The sequence below is a fragment of the Xiphophorus couchianus genome, chromosome 8, assembly GCF_001444195.1.
Source record: "Xiphophorus couchianus chromosome 8, X_couchianus-1.0, whole genome shotgun sequence".
Classification (NCBI taxonomy): Eukaryota; Metazoa; Chordata; class Actinopteri; order Cyprinodontiformes; family Poeciliidae; genus Xiphophorus; species Xiphophorus couchianus.
Window position 1 is genome coordinate 15,211,393 of NC_040235.1, and position 24,102 is coordinate 15,235,494.

The window sequence follows — 24,102 nt, forward strand, 5'->3', positions numbered from 1 at the left end:
CTGTTGGTTGCATTATTGATTATGTGCATTATCTCAGTTCATATTGAAAGCTCTTTTCCATAGAGAGAAGGACAGACAAGATTATTAACCAAACTGTATTTGGAGATAAAGAGACAAGAGCCAAGGTAACAGCAGCACATAAACTGTGAAGGTTTACAGACCCTCTGACAATGACACTGAGCTACAGTTCCAGTTCCTGCAGTTGGAATGATTCACCCATCTTCCACGCTCCAAATTTCCCAGAGTTTGACCATGTTTGTGTGCTATATCACGTCAGCGTTGAGGAGCTGCCTGTGGAATGCGTGGGGGACACAGATCTGGTTTCAGGATGACCTTGAGTGTGCCACGCCGCAGACATAGCAAATTTAAAGCTGTGTGAATGTTTAGAACAGGAGTGAAGGAAGGAAAAAAGCAAATGGTGTGCACTTTTTCAGGTGCACTAAGACTGTATTTATCATTTCATTTCAATATTTTTCCTAGTCTGGTATTAAAATTAAGTTCTTCAGTGTAATAAAGGAAACACATGTTGTGCACATGTTGTATCTATGCAGTCTGCTGTTGCCCTGAGGCTGCATAGATACATTCACTGGCACCTCAGGTAAAATTTGCACATTTCCTTAAAATTAATACATTTTTTACTGTAAAACCATAATGTATAATTAAAAAAAAATTTGAAATTCAAGGGGTTTTTTTATATCACTTCTACTTTACCTGAATGTAAGATTAAGGTACAGACAGTTCTAATCAGACTGTGTCTTTGAGTTTTGACCTGTCAATTTCAAAAGTTTGTCCGTTTTTTATTTCATACAAGCTACAAAATCAAATAACATAATTTATCTACTTTTAAGTCCATTGCTAAATGCAAAATTCATTTCTTCCTTTTATTAACCTCAAGACAACATTCATGAAACATGCATCTGTATTAAAGTGGGAATTTTCAGCTTTAAACATTTAACAGCGAAAGAATCAAATTTTTCAGTGAATGACCTGCTTACTACAAGTCAGAAGTGTCCATAACCTGCTCCTGTTGTCTTTGAATGCTTGCCTCTGACATAAAAGGAAAAATAAAAAGTGAAAACAGTATTTTTTTTTTCATAAAATCTGACTAGGGAGAGATAGCGAAACAACGGTTGCTGTTAGGGAGGATCTGAGCTGCTCCAAAAACTTCCCCTCTGACTGAAACAGCAACACAGATTACACTGAATGGACACAGAGTTGCAGTTAAAGAACGTCAGTCTGTTTATACCACTCTTTGATTACGTAGTTCTCTGGAGATTTACTTACCGCTCGTTATCAGTAGCTGCTCTGCTGTCAGGCTGCTTAGATCTGCTTACACCCGGCATAATGAAACCTATCAAGGGAAGCTTTTCTTACAAATGACTGACAGAATCAAAGTGAACATCCTTGATTGTGCAGGTCTTTTCTAAACAAAACTCCAAGTTTTTGAACTTATATTTATAACTGAGTGCTTCTGTCTTGCTTTCTGGCTCCGTATAAAAAAACCCTGGCAGACTAAAGAGAGTGAGGGAGTGAAAGTTAGACTTTCAGTGCGATGAAGGCATCCATCTAGTGTGGCACAGAACTGTTCAGCTTCCTGACCACAATCGTCCTTAGGGATGAGCTGCTGTCAGAACTCGTTTTACTCTGCATAGAGGAACTACATGCACCTTCTGTTGTTAAAAAAGAAGCATTCCTCCTTAATTGTGATTTTTAAATAATAATTTAACTGTTTATTTCTTGCAAGATAACCAATTTCTGATAATTTTCTTAGTTTTAATTTACATAAGCATTTAATTTACGTTATATGCTGCTATTATTAGTTTGGCAGGTGTTGAACCAGATATGAGTAAAACATGAGTTAGATTTAATCCAGAGAATCAACTTTCATGATATTTAAAGTATTCATATCTTCTCCGTGAACTTGTTAATGCTCAGAACTGTACATTTGTAAATTAACTTGGAGACCAACTTTCCTGTGTCATTCTGTGTGATGCTGGACAGCCGTGAAATTTCCACGACTATCCTTGGCTTTTAGATACATTAATTTAAATCATTTAGAACATGTTAAACACTTAATCTGCTCTTTGAGTCATTTTTTCCAATGTTTCAGCTTTTGGCTTACAACTTGACGGTATCAAAGATTTTGTTTTTAATGTCGTGTCTATTTGTGACATGCTGTAAATAAATAATTTGGATTAAAAAAAAAACTCTGGGGAGAATCTCATAAGTGACTGTAATAGGATTGTCATTTAAGATTTAATTGATGCTGAGTGTGGACAAAATACAGATAAGTTGCATAAGTCTACTGATGTCAGAAAAATACTTGTTTTATTTAAAGTAAGCCATCGCCTTTTGTTTTATTTAAATGATTGGTATCATAATGAAATAGCAAATGTTTGGGGTGGCTGTTTTGCTTAAAAGCCATTTTTTACCGTTACATAGAAGTAACAATGAAACATCACTTAGATTAAGAGGAAACTTACATACAGATGCATTACAATAAATTACAAGGTAAAACTAACCTACTCCAATAAATCAGATTTAAAAGGAAAACTCTTACATTAAGATGTAGTAAACAAATATAATGTGTAAAGCAGAGGGACAATAAAAATTCTGATATTATTGATCTGATGTTAAATCCTTTTTTCACATTTTTAAGTTTTATTAACTGAAACAATTATCAATATTAATGTACATAGACTCTTGAAATATATCCCACTCTGTCATAAATGTACATATAAATTTTACTTTTTTTTAAAGAGAATTATTTCAGTAAATTAACTTTGGTATGGAAATGAGGCTTCAAGGGCTTTACTGCCTAAATAATCTGGTCTTTATCAGATTCTAAGATAAAATAAAATCTCTGAAGTGTACGCAACAGAGATTAGACCATGCTATTATTAGTTTATAAAATACTGACGACACTTCAAAACCCTATATATTAAAAGGTAAAGCATACCTCTGTTGATCTGCCTTCTTCTGTCTCTCTCTGTTATAGCTTTTAGTATTTTTAAAGTAACATTTTTTCACCTAAACAGCCAACCTTTTGGACACCATGCTACTGAGGAGTGGACGGAGGGATGAATCGGACGGGCCATTGGAGGAGAGCAGCAGCACTGCCACACTTTCAGCTAAGCGGTGCCACTGCTACCCTCAGTGCCCCGATGGATCCTTCAACAACACCTGCATGTATGCTGGAGTACACACCCCTACATGCTTACACACAGAAAAATGAAATTACTCTATAATGAGCCTAATTACATGTATAATGTACAAAATTAGCTGTCGACCATTATTAGACAGATGAAAATCGATGTTAAATCTTTGTGTGCAATAAATAGAGAGATGAACTAACCATTTAGTTGACTTGCGCAGAATGTTTGATTCAATCTTGGAAATCTTGTCTTGCATTAAAGAAATTAGAAAAAAAAAAAACACTAGACTGTAACATTTCCATAAAAATTGTTCTAATACTATTAACTTCAATTAGATTTTTTGGTAACACCTTATTTTAAGGGGGTGGGCGTGATTTCTGACATGAGTCTGTCATAAACATGACATAACACATGTCATGAACATGAATGACTCTTCATAAACGTTTACGAGTGTTGTCATGAAGTGTCGTTTGGTAAATTACATTTTTAATGGAAAAGTGCACTAAAAGTTGCATTAAAGGTTTATTGAAAGTGCCAACTTTGAATTATTTAGGAAGTAATAACACTTTTAATGGAAAGTTTCCTTAAAGTTTGCATAAAAAGTCCATTAAAATTGCCAACTTTGAATTAAAAGTGTCATTATTTACCAAATGACACTTCATGATAACAGTCATAAGCATTCGTGAGAACTATTTTTTGTTCATAACAGGTGTTATGTCATACTTCTGACAGTCTCGTGTCAGTCTTATGCACACCCCTTCAAATAAAGTGTTACCAAAAAAATCAAATTGAAGTTAATATTACTAGAATAATTTTTAAGAAAACTTTACAGTCATAGTAAATGTAAAATTACCTTTTTCCTTTGTATGTTATTTATAAAGTTTTACAACAATTAAAAGTTCACTTTATTAAATTATAATATGCATCTTTCAAACTTTTATATATTTAATGTATGATACACCTGTAATTGTTGATTGTTCAGGTAATGGCTTGTGTGCATTGATTTCAGGACCAATGGTTTCTGCTTCGCCATGGTTACAAGAGAGGAGGGGGGTCATGCTGTGTTCAGCACAGGTTGTTTGGCGCTGGCTGGCTCTGAATTTCAGTGCAAAGTAAGTTTTTATGCACGTTCACAATATTTATCATGCTTCCTTCATCGTCAGACACTGTCAGGCAATTTACTAATGCTGACCTGGGCAACTGCCCATGTGACCTATGTTATCCACCACCACTGATCTACATCCAATTGAAAAAGTGGCAGGAATTACAAATATTTGTTAACAAAAACTCTTCATGCAATTTGACTCAGCATGAACCACTTGGCAGAAATGAGTGTAATGGTGGTCAAAAATGTGTCTTCAGCTGGTAGAGACATACTTTAAAGAACTTACAGCTGGAATTGTGACCAAATATTGACTGAAATGCAATGTATGTCACATATTTTGTAAAAAATCTTGTGTAAGTTATAAATTAATATCCAAATGTGACAAAGTAAAACTTTTGCAAGGCATTGTATCTTTTGGCTCTGAGTTTTTTATTTTTTTCACAAACATTTCTAATATTCATCTAATTGTTAAGATATGTATTTTTTGTGTTTTTAAAGGATACTTTGAGTGCACGCTCCCAGAGAGCTCTCCAGTGTTGCGGCGATCATGACTACTGCAACAGAAAACTACGTCCAACGCTTCCTCCACTAATCACATCAGGTAGTTTAAGTCACACAGTGAAACTTGCCGCACTCTAAGGTTTTTAAAGTGGCTTCAATCGGGCCAACGCTGGGTCGGTGATGGACACTGCCATTTTAAACTGTTACTAACCACAGTGTGTTGCTGGAGGGGACATGACTCCTGCTGCTCTGGAGAAGCAGAGGAGAGAGTGGCAGGTGGAGCAGAGTGCAGACTTGGCTTGTTTTCTCACTCTGTAATGAAAAGGACAGGCTCTCCCCAGGGCCTGCTTGAGTTTCTTGCCTCAGGACGGATGTGAGGTATATGTCCATCTGTCACTCCATGGCGAGCCAACACACACGCACAAACACACGCATTCGTTCTCTTTCTGCCTTTTTCAAAAACACTCAACATTTTGCTTTTGCAAGTACATTCAAGACTCTATTGGCCATCTGATTTCTCACCTCAGCTGTAGACAAATAGAGTGTTATGCTTTTTTGGGATGCTGGCAGGGCCGATCATGCACTGTTCTGCAAAAGTGTTCATAACCTGCAAACTCTTTACATTTTATTCCTTTAAAACAACAAATTACTTTGGTGAGACTTTATGTGATAAATCAGAACAGTAAGCGTATCCCATAATCATGAAGTTGGAAGTTAAACATACATAATTAAGAAATATACTGTATTTCTTTGCATAATTGCTAAAAAATGTCCAAGAGATAGGAATACTTCTGCAAATTTAAATACTTATGGTTTTATTTTGATGTAGTTAGATTTTTTTTTAGTAAATTTGGAAAGACAAGAAGCAAACCAGCATCATTTCTAATGGAAGAAGATGTTAAAAATCACATTGTGTGACATTTTTTAACATTGGTGTTATAAAAAAGTGTTAAATTTGCACTTTTTGTGCTGCACAAGGTGAGTATTTGCCAATCTTTTTTCAATGAAATAATTAACGCAAGTCAAATTAAGTACATCTTGTTTATAGTCCTTTAGCTTTTGTTTTCCATGAAGCATCTGCAGCCTCTTCAGTGTGTGTGTCTGTGATTGACAGCACCGAGACAGAAAGGCCAGAGCTCTGGAGCCGTTTTGGGCCCCTGGGGTTTCTGCAGCGATGTATGTCACTGTGACACGCAATCCGTGGGATTCAGGAACGGGATGTGATCGATAACGGGCTGTGAAAGCACGGTGCGGGAGGTGGAAGGGTGGTGGTGGTGGGGTGGGCGGTGCTCATGAGTAAAACCGAAGGGGATAGAAGAGGAGTAGCTCGACCCTGCCACTCACAATTAGAACGATTCCTAAGTTGATAAGAGAGAGTGTCATCCTCTATTAATCAGTAACATTTTACCAACCCTCCTCTGTGCTCCTTTAAATCAAGGACAGAAATAACTTCTTTTTTTTTACTCTTGTTCCACTTTTTTCTTTCAGAATACGTAGACAGCAGCATCCAGTACATAGCCCTGTTCATTTCAGTGGCAGTTTGCAGCATCTTTTGTGTCGTTCTCGTCCTCTGCTATTTCAGGTACAAAATGCCTTTATGAACATTATAAGCCAATACATTTATACTTGCTAAACCAATCCTTCTTTCCCTCTCCATGGCAGATATAAGCGACAGACATCGCGGCCGCACTACAATATCGACCTGGAGCAGGATGAGACATACATTCCTCCCGGGGAGACTCTGAAGGATCTGATAGAGCACTCCCGCAGTGCCGGTTCTGGATCTGGATCAGGACTCCCTCTGCTGGTATGAAATAAAAACAGCATCTTAAAATGTCTTGGCATGTTTAGATAGGTTAAATTTGCTTCTCTAGAAAGACAAGGGAAATTTTCAATGAATGGTCTATTGAAATCCCAAGTGCTGTTGTAAGAAGAGGTGATACAACCCAGTTGTAAAGAAGTTTTGCATGATTTGCAAACCATTTCATCATAAAATGTTCATAAAATATTAATTTTAAGAGCCTCCAACTGTAACACAACTAATAGGAATCACCAAAAACATGCTTCACATCTTCAAAATCTTTTACAAAGAAAAGTCTGAAAAGTATCCCACACATTTAGGTTTAGCCGGATTTACTCTGTGTAAATGTGTTCGACAGCATATGCTTAAAAGCAGTTGAAAACTTGTTTTGGGCACAAGTGAAAGATAAGTTTTATTTTTTTAAATTGTGCTCTTGCCTTCCCTTGTCTAATTCCACAATGTGAAACTGCCCATATAACTCATGTCAGAAACTGCCATTGGTATACCTACAACCAGATCCACATGTAGAATGGTCTAGTCAAAGCCCAGACCTAAAGGCAAGTGAGAATCCAAAGGCAGACATAAAAACCCATGTTCACAGATTCTCCCCAGGAGTTTCTAGATGTGAAAATCTTCTAGAGAAAAACTCTAAACAACTTGCAGCTGTAATTGAAGAAGGTTTTGTGTTATTCAAGAAAGCATTGACTCGAGGGAGCTTTAGATTTAAATATGTTCTACTTTGTATTAGTTTAAAATACCTACAACATACATAGAAGTTTGTAGTTATAACTCAACAAAATATGAAAACCATTTGGAAGAAGCTGAAGAAAACGAAACTGCTTGTGTTACGTTGAAAGGTTCAGCGGACCATCGCCAAGCAGATTCAGATGGTTAAACAGATCGGAAAAGGCCGATATGGAGAAGTGTGGATGGGCAAATGGAGAGGGGAGAGAGTGGCTGTCAAAGTCTTCTTCACAACTGAGGAGGAGAGCTGGTTCAGAGAAACAGAAATTTATCAGACCTTCCTGATGAGGCATGACAACATACTGGGTAGGTCGACAGAACCCAATGGTTTTTCTGCTGGTGTTGGTTCCTCCTCCCCTCATCCAACCTGTCTCGTCTGCAGGATTCATCGCAGCTGACATTAAAGGAACCGGCTCGTGGACTCAGCTGTACCTGATTACAGACTACCATGAGAACGGATCCCTGTACGACTACCTCAACTCCAACACCTTAGATGTCAGTGCTCTGCTGAAACTGGCTTATTCCTCCATCTCAGGCCTTTGCCACCTGCACACAGAGATCTACGGCACACAGGGCAAACCTGCTATTGCACACCGAGACCTAAAGAGCAAAAACGTCCTGGTGAAAAAGAACGGCTTCTGCTGTATTGCCGACCTTGGGCTTGCTGTCAAGTTTAACAGGTATGGGAGGCCTTCCTGGGGTCATAGAACAGTTGTTTTGATGCAGATTAATAGAAGGCAGAATAAGTGTGTCCTGAAGCATAATTGTGTTCTCATTGTGCCTTTCAGTGACACCAATGAGGTAGACATCCCTCCTAACCTACGAGTTGGGACCAAGCGCTACATGCCACCTGAAGTGCTGGACGAGACCCTGAACATGACCACCTTCCAGTCCTTCATCATGGCAGACATGTACAGTTTTGGTCTCATTCTTTGGGAAGTGGTGCGGCGATGCACCTCTGGAGGTCAGAAAAACCTACTTTAGTCACCAGAACTCATTCCGATGTTTTATTGCTAATGATGACAGAGGACATTGACTTTCTTAAAGGTGTTGTTGAAGAACATCAGCTGCCCTATCATGACCTCGTGCCCACTGACCCTTCGTATGAAGACATGAGGGAGGTGGTCTGCATTAAGAAGCAAAGACCTTCGATTGCAAATCACTGGAGCAGCAATGAGGTACTATTTATGTTTTTGATTACTATCAGCTGCCAGCTGCCAATTTAGTAATGCAAATGTACATTCTGCTTTGGGTAGATTTTATGTTGGAAGTTAAGAGAAAGAAATTGCTTCATTAAAATAGCTTTACCTAACCTCTAATTTTATTAAGGCACCAGATGGTTTTTTCCTCAAATAAAACTTTTTACAGCAATAGCAACATGTAAAACTTTTATTCTGCCATCTGTGTTTCTATACTCTTTATTCTTCCTACTCCTACAAAGGTCTGTCAAACAAACTGCAAACTGTTAGTACCTCAGTTTTAAGATGCTGATTACATTCCAAGAAAATATTTAGAATTTCGCTTTGTTTTCGGTTTAATGTGTTTATAATCTTCATAAGGATTTATGTGTTATCCTCTTAACAAGTATATATTTTTTAAGATTAATGATTTCACTTTGATATAAAGCATATTTATTAAGTGTTAGTATGTTTATTTTTAACTGGAGAACAAAATCACCACATTTTCTTTCAGAGGGAGTTTTTTTTTTTTGTTCTTTCAATTTATGTAAACATTAAATATTTGTCGTTGGAAGGTGATATACACCTATCACCTCCCGCCATTGTCACCCCTTATGAAGATGTTAACAAAGGCTATAAATTTATCTTTTAGTGCTCTAGCATAATCTCTCACTTTAAAGAATACTGCTGTTCTCTAGCATATTTTATTGCTGCAGTGTATAGAGTGAGCTTCTGAGATTTTTTTTTTTGCTGCTTTTATCATCCTTCTGTCCTTGCATGGTTGCCAGACAACCCTGGGACTTCTTCCAGCCTTATGTTGCCATACTGCTAATTGTCTTAAGCTGTAAAGCTATATTGTTCTAATTTTAGTAATTAGACGAGTAGATATTTTCCTGTTGCCATTTTCTCAAAATTTTATTACTGAGATGTACTGTAGGTACTGTCATAAAAGAAATGTTTCTTTTAAGGCTGTTTAGACATGACTAAAAATGGTGCTGGATTCATTTGTAGCCTGATGAGAATTACATTTATTTGTTTTTCTGTTCTGGTATTTCTAATGTTAAATTGATGTGTGTCTTCAGTGTCTACGGCAGATGGGGAAACTGATGTCAGAGTGCTGGGCTCACAACCCGGCTTGTCGCCTCACAGCCCTCCGGGTGAAGAAGACCCTTGCGAAGATGTTAGAGTCCCAAGACATCAAACTGTGACGGAGAATCAGAGAGATGCTTTCTTCTCACCTACAGACTTGTCACTGCCACTGGCACAGACCTCTTAAAATGACCAATCGAAGAAAGGGAAAATAAAGAGACTGTGAATGATCGGACAAAAGACACTGGCATGCAGGATAGGCGATAATGGAGCCAAGAAGAATGTCAAGAAAAAGATTTAGCAGACGTCTGTCCTCAGATTGTGCTTTCTGTGAAAGCGGAGTGTTTGCCCGGCCAAATAGCGGCCCTGCAGGTTCCAGTGAGGATGCCGCTGCAACCTCCTTCCTGAAGCCATACAGCAGTATTCTGAGCAGTCTTTTGTGCTGTCACAACTGCTCTTAATGTGTTTGAGTGATTTTTATTTCCATGAGTTTTGTGAGACTCGTTGCATGTAGAGTTCACATTCAACATGATGGTAGCTTCAGCCTATATAATTCTAAGACAAGTGGCCTCATAGTCAAACAAATATTGAATATATATATTTTTTATTGTGTAATTTTGTTCCTCATAATGTATTTTTTAAGTTTATTTGTTTCAAAATTAAACTAAGATTTTCTGAGCTTCCAAGCCAAGTCTGTCATCTTTGTATCATTTTTAAATTACAGTAAATTTTTACAAAGTTCATCTGAACCTAACCAAAACATAGAGGTTTCTTTCCAGAGCTTCAAGATTTCTTTCAGGTATTTTCCCCAAAGGCATTATTTATTTTTCGGTATTTTCACCTACTTTTCTAAAATGTAGGTGAAAATACATCTAATTCCAGGAGATGCTGGTTCATCTCCTGGAATTACTTTCAGAAACTGCTTGGTGACTTTGACTGGGGTATGTTTTGAATTTGCAAGGTAAGAAAAGGTACGTGGGAAGTTTAGCTGGCATCAGTTCTTTACCACATACTTCATGGGACTTTCCAGATATTTCCTGAAGATACCAGGTATGCAAATGGAAAGTAATTGCTGAGTTTAGAAAAGGTAACACATGTATCTTTTTAGTTCCAGGAAAGTTCCAGAGTATGAACTGTGTTATGCAGTGATACTGAATAATGCTATGGTTTTTATCTTTTTTTAATGAATATATAAGCTGTGGGCTTATTAGATATACTAGTATATACGTATAAGCCCACTGCTCACCACACAATGTGAAATATATAGGAGTGGAATAGGGCTCAAATTAGAATAAAAACTATGCACGAGCAAATCAAGCTTTGTAAACTTGTACAATAAAATTATGAGATACTGAAGCTTGTGAAGTTAGATGAGCAAACTGCTTTTCAAGTATATGTTCCTATAGATACAATTTGTATTTGTTCAGTTTTGTGCTGTTTGTGGACATCTGGAGACTTGACAAGGCAGGTTTTGAAAATCAGTTGTCTTTTACGTGTTTATTAAAATTTCTGGTTTGGCTAAAATGAAATTAACCAATCAGATTAGACATATGTAGCTTACCGCTAGTTGTCTCCCATTTAGCACAACTAATTATGTTCGAAAATCATACTGTCTAAAGAGGACAGCGAATGTTTTTTTGGATCTCAGATGCCTGAATGTCCCTTTTTTTAATAATTTGCCTCATGGTGAACATTGTTTTGTTGCCTCCCAACTGCCCTTAGGATATGTCTGTACCTCAGCCTGATTGGTTGCTGTGAAACTGACCACTCAGAAGAGAGTCTGATTTGTTTTTTTTTTTTTTTTTACCTCGCCTCTGCTTCTTTTAGCTGATGCCTTGGTGTGCTTCCTTTGGTATAAAGCTGTTTATGTAAAAAAAAAAATCAAACTTGCCAGTAAGGTGAGAGTTTAAGTAGGATCCTTTCTAAATTTTACTCTTTTTGTCACAATTTCTGCACCTCAAGATGATTATTCAACTTCAAATGGACAGTGCCAAACAAACTGGCTTATCATAAGGCAGACTGATTAGTTGCCGCTCAGCTCTCCTCTAGATGTTGCTTTCTTATTGCAATTTCTTTACCACAAGCTGATTGCTCAATGAAAAATCCAACTGGCGAATCAGAAGACAAATTGTTTTCTTGCATCCCAGATGTACTCCGGGTTTGTTATATCAACCAGACTCTAGATGTCACGGTTTTGAGACAGTCACTCCACTTTAAGCTGATTGTAGTACAAACCCAAACTGAAAAAATCAGAAAATAAATTATTCTGCCACATCTCTGTGCATCACGGAAACTAAGCAAAAAAATATAACTGGCCATATTTATATTCTATATTTATACTAATATAGATGGACCTGCTGCATAGCAGTTACCCACTAGTTGTCCCTCTGTTAGCCTAATTTCTGTGCCCCAAGCTCGCTATGTTAGCAAAGCAAACTGGCCAATCAAAAGCAATAATTTTGACACTTTTCAACTCTAGATTGGCCAGTTGGGTTTGCCACTGTCCACTCAGTTTGAGACATAAAAATCATGAGGGAAATTTGCACTTGGATCTCAAGAAGCAGATCCAAGCAGTGGAGTTACACATTTTTATTTCTGCTTTGCCTGTAATCATATGGTAAGCTACACGAAACTGGATCAACAACAACAATAAAAAAACCTTTTCTACAGATACACAAACCTGACTTTTTCAGGAATTTTATTTCATAATGTTACAAAGTTGGGTTTACAAGTACAAAAATGTTTGGACAAAATTTGTGCCCACAGGATAACAATCTCCTCTGAAACATTGCTCTGCAGTTCCAGAAATTCAAACAAGAATGCTTCATTTATATTGTTGCATATAAATATAATTTATTATCAGTCTTAAAAATTCTTTCTTACACTTTTTACAGTAACTCGACAGATGAAACGCAAGCGAGGAACATCATGAGTGCCAGAAACAAACAGGCTACATTCTCGCTATGCACAACATTAATCATGAAGCTGAAGGACAATCAGGTAATGCAAAGGCTAGCCCACTGATAAATGAATAGATTGTTTCGAAAGGATGCAGAGTTTGCATAGACAGCTTTACAAAAACTTGGACAAATATAATTAAAAAAAAAAGAGAAAAGAATGAAGAACACTGGAAAAGTCGCAAGTTCTCGCTTCATTAAAGGAATGTCGCATTTATAGCTATCAATAATTAATATGCACATAATCAGCGTCATCACGACACTGATGGCTTCTGTCGTTTAATGTACAAACTTTTAAATCAGTTAAAATCTTAGCCTTTGTATCAAAGTGCTGAAGAATGTGATTTGACTCCAAACACAAAGTAACACAAGACTTAACTGATTAACTTTCAGGTTAAACTGACCCTCACATCTTACGTCTCCATTTTTTGGTAGAAAGCAGCTATTTCCAGCCACATTGGTCCTACAAAAATAAAGTTGTTTGATCACAGGATCGAGTTGTGGAAATTCTGATCATAAAAGTCATTAGTGTCATTCTTATTATGTTCTTCTGCATGGGATATTATGTAGGCTTTCATACCAAATCTAATTTCTACAAAAAAGGGTAGCAAGGGGAGGAACTTTGAAAATTAATAAAAAAAATAAGATTAGAAATAACCAAAATGTTGTAAAAAAAAGGTTGCATACATAATAAAAACTCAACAATAATATATAACACTAAATAATAGGAATTATTATTACAACAAATGTGAAAATGTTCTTTTTCCCTTTGTTTTTCTGACGCTTACTTTCGTGAGTGTCCACCAGGTGGTGCTGTGACACAAAGAAAGAAAATGTAACTAAACTAAAGGATTCCGCAACATACTAACAGGCAGAATGAAATAAAAAAACAAGCACAAATATGTATATTGTTAAATACTGTGTTATCAAGGATTGCAGAATATTGACTTAGATGGCTGAGTGATGCTCTCTCTGAACCCAGTCCTCCTTTGATCCACTGACCTCTTGTCGATAGTTACTTGTATACTGTGAGGGAATCGGCAACAAAATCCATCCAAACAACCGGACAGCTGTTTCCAAGGAAACTAGAGCCAAAAATATCAAACTGTTGCACCAGAGAGAGGAAGGATCAGCCAGAAAAGTGACTGGCAAGGGTTCATGTTTGCTCTCCAGGTTTTTACACCCTTTTGTTGCCAATGTTTAACTGGGTCATGCCTGAGCAGACCTGGCTGTTTCGATACTTCCACCTCTATCAGCGTGCTCTCAGGTAGCTTTTAGAAGTGCGAAAGAGCATTTTCCACTGAGATTCCAAAATCAAAGTCTTGCCTTTAACTCCTCTCTTCCTTACTCCTGTTTTTATCTTCTTCCTCTTCGGATATAAGCAGACGTCAGTGCTCAGTCGCAGCAGGAACGAGGCTGTCGTGGCGACCCATCTCTTCCAGTACCTGGGCCAGGCGGCTGAGGTTGCCATCGGGAAAATGCTGCGCCTCCCACAAGTCCAGGATCACTCCTGTAGGACTAGATTTGGTAGCGAAGTAGTTCAGATACCTAAATGAAAGATTATAGAGAAACAAGAAGGAATGTGTAAGGAAACATGCTGAGAGGTAAATGAATATTAGCTGCTTCTTTGTTGAGTAAATGGTTGGTGAGGTATTCAAATGTTTCCAGGAAACTTAATATATACAAATGTGCTGCTTTTTTATTGATCTGTATACATTTTAAATACACTTTTTAAATCTCTCAAAATAATAAAATATAGATGAGGCAAGGCAAAAACTCAAATGATCAAATTCTCTCTAATTAAACCCATCAAGCAATTGAGCCACACATACTTCACTTTTAAACTATGTCTTTTCGCAAAAATAATTTTGTTATATACTAGTTTGCCAGTTTTACAAATTATAAAACAGAAGTCCCTCCAAAGAATTATTTAGATTTTTCTTTAAAAAGTTGAAGATGAAATAAGTTTTTTTCTGCTTTGGAAAACATTCAAACTCTTGCCGTTTTTAATTCACCATTTAATTATTTAATGGTCAAATCATCAAAAGTCAATTGAAGGCTAAATTAATTATTAGTCAGAAACTTGGCTAGCTGATCGTTCTTATTTTCTGTGATCTTCATTAATTAAAACATCAACAACACTTCTCTTCACCAAAAGACTAAAAATATTCTACAGCTGCTCAAGAAGAGACTTTAGCAATTTCTGCCAGAACAGAGCAGGAACAACATGAATAGTTGTGTAGATTTTAAGATTTGATACTCCCCACAATTATCAGCAGCATGCCTGGGGAAAGACATAAACAGAAACCTACAAATGAACTGCTCTTATTGACGCTTGATGACATGGACGCATGAATCTCAAGCCAAGATCTTTTGAGACTTTTTTTTTTGTGACCTTCCTTACCATCCTCCTTGCTGTTTGCAGCAGAAAGATAAAAACTAGCCTTCAACACAGCTCCAGTTTTGTTTATCCTTTTAAAGTTGATGTGAATGTAAATATGGGTATGTTTAAACAAGTATCTAACTTCTTAGTGATTTACTAAATTGTATATTGACATGCATCTGTGAATGCCATGTTCTCTAGTCTTTCCCATTTTGAAGAGCAATCAAGAAATCATTCCTTGAAAGCCGTATTTACAGTGTACTGAAGGGGAAGTCTTGAATTACAAGTTAAAGTTGCCACACAGTTTGATAAACTTAGAAAAGTAGAACGTTGAATACAATTATTCCTTCGTCAGGATGCTTTCCCCATTTGATTAAAATGAGATATTATGTTGTTAAGATATTTTAATACTTTTAGACTTTTTTTTACATTGATGAAGAGGGTCTTGTATGTCTGAATAAATTAGGTGCTAGTAGCTGATTCTTATTTTCCTCTTGGATATTTTTAGCTCATATAAATAAAAGGTGAGATAAGTAACCATGACTACGATGGATCAATTCACTTTTGCTTTCTGATGCTTATTACCAGTGAAAACTGTGAGATCTTACAGGGATTTAATCAAAACCACTTTGAGAAATAAGGTTTAACTTACTTGGCACAATATTTTAGATTTTACATTTATGTTTTTGCAAACCTAAAATGTACAAAAGCTCTATCTAGCGATTAAAATTCTAAATATCAGAAATAGCTACAAAATTTTAGGATACCTGTATTCATTCCACTATTAAATATCTTTGTTGCCAATTTTGAAGAACCGCTTCCTGAGCTTCCAAACTTCCCTGTGTTCAACAACAACTTCCCCCTCAATAAGACAAACACATAATCCATAGGAAAATACTATTCAGAGGTCTGACTGCGGCCCACAAGAGCCTAATATGCTCCTGGTTCTCATCTCATCTGTCACTTCTGATAAATGAATTTGGTAAAACTTTTACATTTTTCTATTTTTTTTCTGAGAAGGAAAGTTTATTTAAGCAAAAAATCTAAACAAAACATAAAAATCACTACTAAGATGCATCGCTGGTGTGAGCTGTGAGTGAGGAGTTAGTTGATGTCTCTCGCTAGCGTTCTGCTGCCTTCATGCTGAACTCAGTAAGAGGTCTCGTCAATCTGCAGCTGCTGCTTGTGATAAGGCTGTCCTGCTGAGCTGGGATCTTATAAATGGATTCACACTGTATCTCCATCTCTCTTTCTCTCACACACGCTCACACACACGCACGCACGCATAGACAGGACTATCAAAGACACATGGGTGACGTTTTGCACTGAAGAGCGTCTCTCTCCATCTTCGTCTCTCTCCGTCTTTGTCGGAGTTCTCTCCAAGTCAATTAATCTCAATTCAGCTGATGTTTATCACAATGAGTCACATCCCAGCAGTACAATCACAATCAAATTAAAAATAGATTAGTTATCTACAATTTGTCTCCATGCAAAGTAGGTCTCTGCTTCTTCTGAAAAGGATAATATGGCAGATAAAATTCTACATGAGCAGCTTTTTGAGTTTTATTGGCTGCTGGCAACAGCCTAACGGGGTGCAACCACAGTTCTAATGTTACGCAACGTCTCGCTCGTCTTCCCACCTGTCAAGATTAAGTTTGTGGGCCAACATCCTCCAGTCGTTGCCTCTGGTCTGTGGTGCATCTAGGCTGCCGCACAGCTTCTGTCGAATGGAGAGCGGGATTCGAAAAGCGTTTGGACCGACCAGTGTGGTGATGTTGCTGGCGGGGTCGAGCAGAGATGTGTCAATGCTCTGGGAGTCCTATAAAGACAGAAGAAATACATTGAAGGAGCTCCAATCAGAGGAAATGTATTCTTGCTCCTTGGACTTGTTCACACTTTGTCACTTTATAACATCAAACTTCAATGTAGCTAAATAAGATGCTGTGTGACTGAACAAATCAGGTGTATAATTGGGAAGCGGAAGGAAAATGTTAATTTTCAAGAATGGCCACAGTTTCTCAATTGCCTTTGAATCTGGACTTTGACTGGGCCATTATTAGAAATACATATGTTTTGATCTAAACCACAGCATTGTCTCTCTGACTGTATGTGTAGTGTCGTCCAATAGGAAGGTGAACCTCTGTCCTGCGTTTGACTCCATCCATCTTTTCATTAAACCTGACTATCTTCCTTATCCCTGCTGGAAAAACAAATCCCCATGGACTGATGCTGCCACTACCATGTTTTCACCATGCAGACGATGGGCTCAGTATAATATAGACCATATCAGATACTGACACTATAAAAATGTTTTTAGAGTGGGGGAACCTTCTTTTGGCATTATGCTGCCAAGTGTTACTGCAGAAAGATTTTATATACCACAATTCTGTTTTGAAAAATTGTATATTTAACCTATAGATATAAAGACATACCTCTGAGAGTGTAGTATCCAGCTGAAAAATCTGTCCTTCTCCTTCAACTTGTCGCACACATATCTTACAGCTCAGGTCCACCGTGCTGACAGAGAAACGCTCCAGAGTAAAGCAGCAGTGGAGGTTCCTCTGTGAACCGGTCCACACTTGCTGGAAGGACAGCTCCTGCAAGAGACACGAAGGAGAAGCTAGGACTGTTTACAACAGCATCGGTCCTGTCATGAAAATATTTTTAAAATAAAAATTTCAGCTTGATCTGCTGGACAGAAACTAAAGCAAAAAAAAAAAAAGATCATGTTGGTTTTTTTCTTTATTTTTCTCCCGATCAGTAAGCGCTACCAGTTCATGCTGAAAACAAAAAATCTTCAGTTTAACTAAATTTGTCTATTTCAGTATCAGTGACGTCAAGGGAGGAAGCACTGAGAGTCTAAAAGATGTTTGAAGGGAAACTATTTTCCATGAGATGTTGACACAGGTCAGCCATTCATTTAGACTGCAAAAAAGTAAGAGAGGAGACAAAGGAAAGCTGAACAGAGGACAGCAAGGTCAGTCTTTTTTAAAATTCTTTCTAACTTTCAACCTTTGTCTGTCATGAACCATGATAGATTTGGTATTTTAGCAGACTTTTGAAAATCTCTGATTAGAAGTTAGGATCAACATCCTTGAAGAAAACTACATGATGTCTGCTGTTTAAAAATACCAGACATGATGACTGTGCTATATGCTAAAGCTGAGCTCCATCATCATTATGTGTTTGCTTTAAAATGTAAGTAAAACTCTTAAATCTCAAACTCGTTGTAATCTGTTGATGACAATGACAATAAATCTTATCTTAAAGGAACTGATATCTCATGGACATGGAGGGGTGTGACTGACTGCTAGGAGAGCTTCTTAGACTGTGTTCTTAAAGAGAAATCAGACTTGGTTTATTTGACTATATAGAATTGACATTTGAAGTTTTGTAAGAATAGAGTTTGCTAGTCTCAATCCTACCTGATACTTTGCTAGGAGTTTGCTCTTCCATAACGGCTGGGGAACATCATGGATGGAAAGTCTCAGGTTGTGGGTGCTGTCTTTAAAGTTTAGAGTCTTTGGTTCATCCAGCAATTTTCCACCCATTTGCTTCTCCATCTGCAGAACCTCCTGCAAAAGCAAACATGCAATGAGACCATCCACAACTTGCAGTGCATCCTGTTTTCAAGGACAGCTTGTAGACGTGTCAGTCTTAAAAAAATAAAAAAAACAGCCTTGGTCTGTGTTCTTGCAGCTGGATAACTATCACCTCTCATTACTTGTCCCCAAATTTAATAACTGCGTTCAATATCCCCCTCAGCAGAGTAATTTCTCCTTATCTTTCCTCCACATAGGTGCGTCCAGGTATTAAACAGAATTGATGTGATGACAGAGCAGCAGAGAAGGGGGATAAATGTGGCTTATTGCACTGATGCAGAGGCTACATCTTTCAAGGAGCTGCACCGTTTCTCAAGTATTGTGACAGGACCACACAAGGGTTTCTCATCTGCTGGCTGTTCCCTCACACAAACAGCTCAGGCAAAATGAAAAACTAAAATGTGTTATTTATGCTCAAAAACAATCTAATTCTGCCGACACGACCTTCAGCAGACACTAAGAGATTAAATCACTTGCATGCGCAGCTGTGTATGTACCTTGAGTGCATCCTGAGTATCGTCCAGACAGTAAACTCGGATGTGGTACTCCATGGCGGGGCAGGTGACGGGGCCAAAGATGGCTAGCTTGAGGCGCTTGATGGTGGCAGCGCTGAGAGACTGGCCCACAAGGCAGTATGTTCCTAGTGTCTCCGTCAGGATGTGGCAAGCCTCTTCATCCATCTGGATATAGCACGGCGTGGTGAAGTTTTCCTCTCCTACCACCACCACATCCTGCAGCACAGACAGGTAGACAAAAATAGCAATGAATGTATATGCTAATATGCCAGCATAACTGTACTTTCACTAAAAGGCAAGAATAAAAGCATAAATCGACAAATGTAACAACAGGAGAGACCATCTGGGATTAAAGACATGAAATCAGATTGTCAGCACTGCTGACACATCCTCCGCCAACACTGATGCTTTGTTTCGCCTTTTTGAACAAAAGAGAACATGATCTGCTCTTTAAGTCACTTCAGACTTACACAGACTTTGTCAGCAGTAATAATGGCCTTTGATGACAGACGTCATCTCACTATACCTGAAAAACGCCACTATTCAAGAGCATGTAGAGTCAGGATGTAGTGAAGAATACATCTGAAAATGCGTAGCAGCGTGCAAAAGAATGCAAAGACTACCTGTTACTCTGCTGTGTCCAACATCCAAAAATACAGATAAGGTAGAAGATTGTTGTGTTAGAAATTAGTCCTAAATAATTTACTTGGTCAAAGGAGATTTAATTAGGTCATTAGTGTTATGTTTTATGTCTTACAACTCTAAGTGTAGGAACCCTGATTTTGTCTAAGGTTCACAGAAAATTCAAAAAACTGTATTTGATGTGCATTTGTACTGTTTCTATTGACCATGAGCCAAAGTAGGAGAGTTTCCCAGAACAAATTTTGCCTTACACTCACCAATTCACTAATGATTTGATGTGTGTATGTGATAATTTGTTCTATTCCTGGGTGGGAGGTGACTAAACATCTAGTTCATCTAGGGGAGACCGAGTCCCATCTTCCGAAGCTATTGCCCTCCCTTTTCCAACACACTAGAAGCAAATGGCTGAATTAGAGCCCTGGTATATAACCAGTCATTAACTCGATTAATAGCATACTTAAAGAACTTTAAACTATGACACAAGTTACATATTTAACCTACCTGCCATTCGGCAGACAACAACCATCTAACTTTGCAGCGTTTTGGATTTATTTTTGTTTACCGTCATGTTTTGTAACTGCTCAGTAAATTTAAATGAATTTTAATGCAAAAGGCACAATTAAGGCTCTGACCTTTAAAAAAAGCTGCGTCCTTTTGCAATATTAATGTGTGTGTTTTCGCGTGTGACTCCCTCTGACACTTACTCATTATGTACGCCAGATAATGGAACATGTAGTATTCAGGCCATCTGAAGCTGACCCCTTTAATGACGCTATCGCCTGGACATATTTCTCTTTCATTAGGACCGTCCTGTCTGAGGCGACTCATGCCTCCCTCCGTCTTCCCATCCTATCTTCTCTCTCTCCGCTGGCTCTCCTGATCTTGATCTTTTAGTCACTCGCTCTCTTTCTCAGTGTAACAAACACTCCTGCCTGCAGCTCACTGGTATTAATTCAACCCATTATAGGAGACAGAAGAGGAATTACAGCATTTTATTGTGAGCTGTGCCATTTAACAGCAGTATTATGGCTGATCATTAGACTCTTTAACTGCCCCTATGGGATGGCACCGGGGGCTTTCCTATTGGGGGATAATGAGAACACGCAGCAGACGAAGTCAGCTTGCACTTTGTTTATACAGTATGTGCACAAACAAACGCAATCGAGTGAGCAAACACAGCTTTAATTTATTCACACCACGCATCTTTTAGTTAGGATTTTTTTTTTTTTTTTTAAAGAAATTTATGAAGCAGAAAGTCACAAAATATTCCTCACTATACGATCTGCGATCATCAACATGCCTTTGGAGGGACACTGCGTGTATTTGTGAGGGCCAGATATATTTGGTAATTACCTATTTAGTGATGCTCATTTCCTGTGTTCCTAAAGACGGATCCAAAAGTATGTTTTCACAGTCGCCCACGTAGCACGAACTTTTGGGAGTAAGTAAGCTGAGCTTTATCAGCTGGTCAAACTGTTCAAACACTTAATCACTGGTTGTTGTTTTATTTAAAAATGATTAGTTGTACTGTTTTCTTTTGGCTACAAAAATCCTCACTGCACATGAAGAGGTTTAAAAAAAAAGTAAGAATGCTTAAGTCATTATTTAGTAACCCACTGAAAGAGCATTATATTGGATACAGAAGATAAATTTGAAACTGCTGCTTTGCCCATTTTAATTCTTACATCAGTTTAAACAAACAGCTTCCACATGCTGAAATCTGCATGATTTCAGCATGAATAAGGTTAATCATGCTGAAATCTGCATGATTTCAGCATGATTAACCTTATTCATGTTTTGCAGTTTGCTGGCTGCACTGGATTTTTTTGTCCAAAAATTTTTTCTCGACTAGAAAATAAATAAAAGATTGTAATGTTGTCTAAATGATGTATTTACAGTGTAAACTACTGCACAATTTTGAATAGGTTCACATTTGTCTGGACCTTTCAGTGATGAAGATGGAAGTACAGTTTATACTAATGACCAGTTATGAGTGATTAGATGATTTTAATGCAGGCATAAGAAAAACGAGTGTATAGTAATTTCAAGGACTGTATTAAGTTTATAAAGTCATATTCAGAAAATTAGAATATGGGTTCTGATGATGCTCATTTGTCAGATTAAAATAACGTGGAACTCTGGTATTCACAGGGGTTTTTATTACATGTTATACATGTTTTTATTAGCTGTAAGCAAAAAAATCATCATAATTAACCGAAAGACTTACAACAAAAAACTATGTAATTAATAAATATGGGTTTCACTTTTAGTGATTTGGGTTTAATAAACTTAAATCAAATTAAATTAACTTTTCAGTAATATTCTAACACAAAATGGGAATCAAGCTGTATTGGAAGATTGCATTGCAAGATTTTAGGTGCTGTTGCAGGTTGTATGTGAAGAACTACAAATGTTTAACTTTGGAAATAGGAATACTATTTTAAATTGGGGTGATGGTTCAGATTAGCACAAGCATGAGGAGTTTTAAACAATCAGTTGATGTCCTGACCCTGAGTATAGGAGCGAGGGTTTTGTAGTTCAAACTGATTTATTTATGCAGAATGATGAGAGGCTTGTGTCTTTTGAAGCATGCCATTGTGGAGTAATGCCAGACCCTGGAACCCTATTTCATGGCCCTCCAATGCTATTACAACATGGCTCTTGGAGTACAGGATGTTTCACATTCGTTCAGCTTGAAGAACTCCTTAATACGCCTGAGAAAGTGTGCAAGCATTTGGCGTTCTGCAGTCAGAGGAACTGATTCCAGTCTGAGGGATGTGAGACGAAGCAGAACTACTTCTAAAATGTAATGGGTAAATATTTATAATTGGGAAGAGGAATGATGAGACCAAGCACAATATTTTCAATTTCTTACTGTCCTCTTTTTTGTGAAGCTGTAACTTCAATATGCGGGAGATGTGTTTTTATTTCCCTTTATTGTCTTTTGTTTGTCCATAAACAAGGTGGTAATATGTGAATGAAAACTGTTTTCAGGCAACAAATTTTGAATTTCAAAAGCCAGTTGTGGAGTATTTCATTAATCCCATGTAAAATGTAGCCAGTAAGGATTTCTGCACATTAATCTAGCCCACCTTTTGATTAAAGAATCACAATAAAGAGGGTAACAAGCCTAACCCAGATGCATAGAAGGGACAAAATATTTATCTTTAAGCATCTATTGTGATCTGACTTGATAATTCAGGCTCTAAGCAAAAGGTTTCGAATAACTCAGTGCACAAAAACACATGTATCGAAGAAAGCCATAATAAAGGAATGGGTAATGACCAGTTTTACTCTCAGAGACCAGAGGTTTACTCTTTCAGCACTTGATTAGAACCAAGCTTGAAACTAAACTTTTATCTGCTGTTCAAAGGAATATCATCTTTCCCCTTTGTTCTTTACTCAATACAGAGCTAAACTTTCAGCAAACCACATGCCTCTTCAAAAATGCCTTGAGTAAATGAATTTTTAAATCTGATGTTTAACTTAAAAGGAAGCCATCCTAATGCCTTACATGAATGTACATTTTTAGAACCGACTGCGGCCACAGGTCTTAGTTTCCACTGCAGCAGAGGATTGTCTGGGTTTTTCTGTGAGTCTCAAATCTCACCTCCCACTGATTCTGCGGGGACTGGCTCTTGAGCTGGATCAGCCAGTCCTGCTGGCCGTCACACACGGCACAGTGGTGCATGGTGATGATGACGGGACGTGTCAGCAGGGCCCCAGGTGGCCCACAGCTCACTATGGGGCTCAGCACTGTTTGACCATCTTCCACAGAAGGCCTGAAGGTTTTATTTAGAGAGAGAAAAAGAAAAAGGAACATACACATGCTGTTCAGTGACAGTGTTGACAGCAGTCTGTGTGAGAGTGTGATAGGGCACAGTGGACGGGGGTAAACACAGCTCTCGGGGTGTTGAGCAGATATCCGTACCTCAGGTTGTCCTTCCTCTGAACTGTCACGTACATCTCATAGACTCTGCCTTGAGGAATGGCCCCCGCTGGTATGAGCAGACTCACCCCTGGCAAACAAATAGACAGGAAACAAGCATGCAACCAAAACTTTGACTTGTGTGGCACACCAGTGTAGTATGCATGTTATATTTATGGTATTTTTTATGTTTGTCCTGCTTAATTTGAACTGTAAATCTCACATATGGATGCATCAAAAGGGTTCAAGATAAAAAAAGAAAAATATTTGTTTTTGGAAAATTGTTTTGGAAACTATCACATCTTTCTTCTGAACTCTGTGCCATAGTGATAATATGTATTCTCACATAAAACTCATATTTTATTGCCTTTTCCATGACATCGGAAATGATGCCGGATTTCATTTCTACAATCAATGATCTCCCTTCTCCTTGCAGCTTTCCTATATAGCTACATCTATCATGATTTGCATTTTTCCATCTGAGATTGATTTCAAATGATGT

At 37.7% G+C, this 24,102-nt stretch overlaps 2 protein-coding genes across 6 annotated transcripts in view; one reads left to right on the forward strand and one right to left on the reverse strand.

Moving 5' to 3' along the window:
• Nucleotides 1-10,259, forward strand: part of bmpr1bb (bone morphogenetic protein receptor, type IBb) — a 48,101-nt gene extending 37,842 nt beyond the window's left edge. For both annotated transcript variants that reach the window (XM_028025384.1, XM_028025385.1), the window contains 10 exons: nucleotides 3,039-3,189; nucleotides 4,165-4,267; nucleotides 4,759-4,861; nucleotides 6,250-6,343; nucleotides 6,424-6,568; nucleotides 7,420-7,612; nucleotides 7,689-7,986; nucleotides 8,095-8,270; nucleotides 8,354-8,484; nucleotides 9,567-10,259. In XM_028025384.1, the coding sequence (XP_027881185.1) occupies nucleotides 3,039-3,189; nucleotides 4,165-4,267; nucleotides 4,759-4,861; nucleotides 6,250-6,343; nucleotides 6,424-6,568; nucleotides 7,420-7,612; nucleotides 7,689-7,986; nucleotides 8,095-8,270; nucleotides 8,354-8,484; nucleotides 9,567-9,692 (1,520 nt within the window). In that variant the 3' untranslated portion in view covers nucleotides 9,693-10,259. The remainder of the gene's footprint in view (nucleotides 1-3,038; nucleotides 3,190-4,164; nucleotides 4,268-4,758; nucleotides 4,862-6,249; nucleotides 6,344-6,423; nucleotides 6,569-7,419; nucleotides 7,613-7,688; nucleotides 7,987-8,094; nucleotides 8,271-8,353; nucleotides 8,485-9,566) is intronic.
• Nucleotides 10,260-12,254: 1,995 nt separating this feature from the next.
• Nucleotides 12,255-24,102, reverse strand: part of unc5cb (unc-5 netrin receptor Cb) — a 143,277-nt gene continuing 131,429 nt past the window's right edge. For all 4 annotated transcript variants that reach the window (XM_028025383.1, XM_028025381.1, XM_028025380.1 and 1 more), the window contains 7 exons: nucleotides 23,604-23,691; nucleotides 23,283-23,454; nucleotides 19,013-19,246; nucleotides 18,339-18,488; nucleotides 17,346-17,510; nucleotides 16,554-16,732; nucleotides 12,255-14,078 (listed from right to left, as the gene is read on the reverse strand). In XM_028025383.1, the coding sequence (XP_027881184.1) occupies nucleotides 13,919-14,078; nucleotides 16,554-16,732; nucleotides 17,346-17,510; nucleotides 18,339-18,488; nucleotides 19,013-19,246; nucleotides 23,283-23,454; nucleotides 23,604-23,691 (1,148 nt within the window). In that variant the 3' untranslated portion in view covers nucleotides 12,255-13,918. The remainder of the gene's footprint in view (nucleotides 14,079-16,553; nucleotides 16,733-17,345; nucleotides 17,511-18,338; nucleotides 18,489-19,012; nucleotides 19,247-23,282; nucleotides 23,455-23,603; nucleotides 23,692-24,102) is intronic.